The 4,464-nt window shown below is 63.1% G+C and overlaps 1 protein-coding gene across 1 annotated transcript; it reads right to left on the reverse strand.

Annotated features, from left to right (window-relative positions):
• Positions 1-1,871: 1,871 nt before the first annotated feature.
• SSTR4 (somatostatin receptor 4) lies at positions 1,872-3,008 on the reverse strand. Its single transcript, XM_007130963.2, is given in 3 exon segments — positions 1,872-2,377; positions 2,380-2,534; positions 2,536-3,008. Coding segments are annotated over 3 exon segments (1,134 nt in total).
• Between the last annotated feature and the right edge of the window lie 1,456 nt (positions 3,009-4,464).

Below are 4,464 nucleotides of genomic sequence, written 5' to 3' on the forward strand. Positions count from 1 at the left end.
CACCTCGTCCCCAGCCTTGATCACCACTGATCACTGCTTCCAGGTCACTGGGCTGGCTAGTCACGCGCAGGAGTAAGTGCCCAATGGAAAGGCTGTTTCTTTTTTCATTCCTTAAGGGAGAAGCTGGCATCTACAGCCATGTGGACAAAACCATCAGGTTAGGCCTCTAAGAGTCACCATGTGCTGGCTGGGGAAGGGCCTCCTGATTTTAGAGGCAGAATTCTGAGGACCTGGGTTCACTTCCTTGCCGGGTCACATGACACTGGATCCAGGACCCGAACTTGGCTCTCCTACCCGCCCGTTCCTGGAACACCAGGGGTCTGCTCACATCCCTGAAGCCTGGCTTTGGCCCGATCGCTTCAGGGAAGGGCCTTGTTCCCTTTGCCCCGGCTCTCAGGGAGGAGCCCTGGCCCATGGTGGAAGCGGGGCGTCCCCTCTGGCCTTGCCCCACCCTCTGGGCCCTGCCTCAGCCTTCTTTAGCTCCCCAGCAGCCCCCTGTGCCCACCTTGGAGCCTGCAGGCTGCCGGAGGAGACATGAGTCTGGCAGGTCCTGGACCAAGTCAGGCCCAGGACGTTTTCTCTTGAAGCTGCCCTGCCAGGAAGCCGTGAGCTCCGTAAGCCTGACCCTCGGGTGAGCGGAGGGGCCTCTCCTCAGAGGCCCTGCTCCCCACCCGCCCCAGTATCTTCCTCTCACCGTCAGGACCCACCAGCCAAAGCCAGGAGTGTCCTTGGCTGAGCTGAGCTGGGGCCCCCGTGGCGCTCCCTGCACACAGAACAGCCCGCTTCCCGTCCAGCCTCCCACAGAAGCCCTACCCGCATCTCCGCAGCCCCCGCCTCCTCTTTTGGCAGAAAGCAGGATCAAAGCTCCTCTTAGGCCAGTTTTGTCCTTTGGGGAAAGATAATTTATCCTTGGGTGAACATCAGGCAAAAAATTATGGCCTTTTACTGTGTTCAGCCTACATTTGTTTATTATCTACATCTGGCTTATGTTTTCCTGAACATCAACTTTTTTTTAATAGCGGTGATAGAGCTGCTTCCTCCATTCAAAATCCGGGCTGATTTCCATCTGCCTTCTCTGGGCTTCTTTCGCCTTCCCTTGTTCCCCTCCCACCCAGAGGGAGGGGCCAAGAAATCCCATCATTGGAGCTAGACGAGATTTATCCTCTCTGCTTCTTTATTATGGACCCGGTTTCGTGCCTCGTGGGTAAACCCCACTCCAGGTCTCTCTCTAAACCTTTTCGACTCACAAAAAGCCTGCTACCGGCCCAGGGCAACCAGGGTGACACTTGTGATTGCAAGCAGGCATTGGGCCGGGGGGTGGTCAGGGGGTGACAGAGTCTGGGCCCCAGGCTGTCACACACAAATATCTCTCTGCACAAGGGCCCTGGAACAGCAGCAAAGGGAGAGCACTGGGAGGCATCTCCCTTCCTCCTCCTCTTTCCGAACACGCTGTGTCCCCACCACAGGCAGAGAGAGAGTCTGTGCAGAGCAGGGGTGCCGGCTCCCTGCACCCTCCGGACAGTCCTCTCCCAGGCAGAGCTGCTGTAACAAGTCACATGCAGGTGGCCACTCCTCCCCGGCACCCTCCCTTCTCCCCCCTCAAAAAACAGCCAGAGTTTCAGGAATGATTCACATCCTAGATCAGTTCTCAGAGGGTCCGACCCCATGCAAGCATCCTTCTGAAAGTCAGCATCCTGGGGAGAGGGGAAGCCTGAGGGGCTCTGATGCTCTTGGGGTTGCACGAAGACTGCGGGAAGCAGGTGCCTGTGGAGGAAGGTGGTGGTTCTCAGGGGAGCATCCAGCACGGGCGGTCTGCTGGGCTGTAGGGTGGTGCAGATCCCTTGGAGGTGGCCACGCTGGGTGAGGGAATCTCAGAAGGTGGTGGTCCTGGAGAGCGGGGCCTGCTTGCGGCTGGGTTCTGGTTGCCTGGGCTCCTGCTGGCTGGGGAGTGGGGGGCATGCGGCCCCTGCGCCCCCTCTGCTCTTGAGGGCGGTGGCACAGTAGTCCAGTGGCTCTTGGTCTGCACCGCCAGAGGCATCCAGGAGACAGCAGCGCAGGCAGAGAACCCGCTGGAAGGACCGGCGGAAGTTGTCAGAGAGGAAGCCGTAGAGGATGGGGTTGGCGCAGCTGTTGGCGTAGCTGAGGATGAGGGACACGTGGTTGACGGTGGCATCCAGGCCCGTCACAGAGAGGTTCAGCAGCTGCACTGCGTAGAAAGGCAGCCAGCAGAGCACGAAGACGGCCACCACCGTCAGCACCAGCCACGTGATCTTCTCCTCGGAGCGCTTTCGCTGCTGCCAGCCGGCCGGCAGCGCCAGCGCCCACGTCTTGCCCACGATGAGCACGTAGCACAGGCTGACGGCCAGGACGGGCAGCAGAAGCCCAGCAGGAAAGTGCAGACCACGAAGACCGCCGACCACGCTGGGTGCGGCCAGCGCAGGTTGTAGGCCACGGCCCTGCCGCCGCGAGCCGGCCTGGTGTCGGCGAAGGCGGCAATGGTCAGGGTGACCAGCGAGGACGACAGCCACACACCCGCTGACCAGCCTGGCCACGCCGGGCCGGCGGCAGGTGGCAGCGCGCAGCGGGTGCACCACAGCCAGGTAGCGGTCCACGCTGAGCCCGGCCAGGCAGAAGACGCTGGGGAATGCGTTGAGGCCGTCCACGCTGAGCACCGCGCGGCACAGCGCCGGGCCGAAGGGCCAGGGGCGCGGGGCGGCCGACGAGCCCACGAAGGGCACGCTCAGCATGAAGAGCTCGTGGGCCACAGCCAGGTTCAGTAGGTAGATGTCGGTGGCCGTCTTCATCTTGGCGGAGCGGAGGGTCACGAAGATGACCAGGGCGTTGACCACCTCGCACACCGGCGCGGAGACGCACTGGATGGCCACCCGGTCCCCGCCGCCGCCGCCTCCTCCGTCGCCGCCGGGGTGCCGCTGGCGTTGGTCGCCGGGGGGCCAGGCCGTCTCGAGCCTTTCCTCTTCCCCGGGAGGTGGCGTCGGGGGAGCGCTCATCCCGGGATGGGGGAGCGGCGGCGGCGGCGCGGCGGAGCGGGCGCGGACGGCGCTGAGCCCCGGAGACCGGCGGGGCTGCGAGGCAGACGCGCGGCTTTCCCTGCTCCGCCCAAAGCTGGGCGCTCCCGCCCACCCGCACCCAGCCCCGCCCCACGCAGACCCCGTCTTCTCCGGCCCTTTGCCATCCTCTCCCCTGCTGTCCTCTCCGGGACCCGCAGCCGCGGGGGCAGGGGGGCCTGGAGTCCTCCGTTTGGGTCCTGAGGTCCCCGGGATGGCGGGGACTCACCTGTGCGCACAGAGCCAATTGCCCGCGCCGACATCCTCCCATCTCCAACCCCGCCCCTGCCCCGTTCATCCTCTGAAGACCCGCAGGGTCTGTCCCGCCTGAAACTCTTTTTACGGGCAGAGCCCGAGGCTCCTGCTGGCGTCGCGGGGAGTTCCACGTCTGCCCGGGCCCCCACCGCTCCCTCCCCGCACCCCGCGCAGCCGCGGATCCCGCGACCTTTTCCATTGGATTTTGGTGGGGCTGGGGGTTGAGGTGGGAAATGGAGACGCGACAGCAGAGATGCCACAGGAGAAGGCCAACCTCTGACCCAGGTGCTCTGTGCGCGGGCCGGCACAGACGGAGGCGGAGAGCACTAGACCCAGAAGCCAGGAAACCTCCGCCCCGCGACTCGGCTTCCCCGAAGGCGGGGTCTGCACCCGGATATCTGAAATGTGCCTGGGAGGGGTGGTCAGAAAGGGTCGCGGGTCCTCCCTGGGTCTCCTTCTCCTCCTAAACTCTGGAGAATGCGAATTAACAGCCCCAGGCTGGACCATCCCGCGCTGGACACCCACCAAGCAGCCCCCAGTCCCAGCCGTCTCGGCACAGGGCACAGCAGCGTTCCTGAAGTGGGGGTTTGCCCTGGAAAATTGTGGGGTGCCGGCCCTTGGGAGCCCCGCCTCTGTGGGCGGTGGCCTCCTTGCACCCCAGATCAGTCCTGAAAGCCTCTGGTACATCAGGAAGGGGCTCCCAGATTAAACTGAAATCCGGCATATCGGAGGCCGCGAGCAGGGAATCATAGTGTTTGCACAAATAGTCTCCCCAGATTCCGTGTTTAGAGAGGAATCAGAGAGGCAGCTGAGACGCGGGCCACCCCACAGCAGTGACTTCTCCAGTGGGTGGGCACACGGGCACGGGCCTTTCTCCTGCAGTGGACTTGGGGGGCGGGGACACGGGCCCCCAGGCAAGATAGGCTTGTCCTGAGATGGACACTCTTCTGTGCTGTCCCATTTCCCTACCTCACTCTCAAGTCCCCTCGCACCTTGAACCCCAGGCCCAGGTTGGGAGCAGGATGCCTTAGCTTTGAAAAATTACTAAAATGAGGAAAAAAGGTTGAGTTGATACCAAGCGTCACTGTCCTTGACACAGCGTCGTCATAATGACCAAGCCTCACAGGCGTGAAGAACGAGAGGT

This window comes from Physeter macrocephalus, chromosome 14, assembly GCF_002837175.3.
Source record: "Physeter macrocephalus isolate SW-GA chromosome 14, ASM283717v5, whole genome shotgun sequence".
Lineage (NCBI taxonomy): Eukaryota > Metazoa > Chordata > Mammalia > Artiodactyla > Physeteridae > Physeter > Physeter macrocephalus.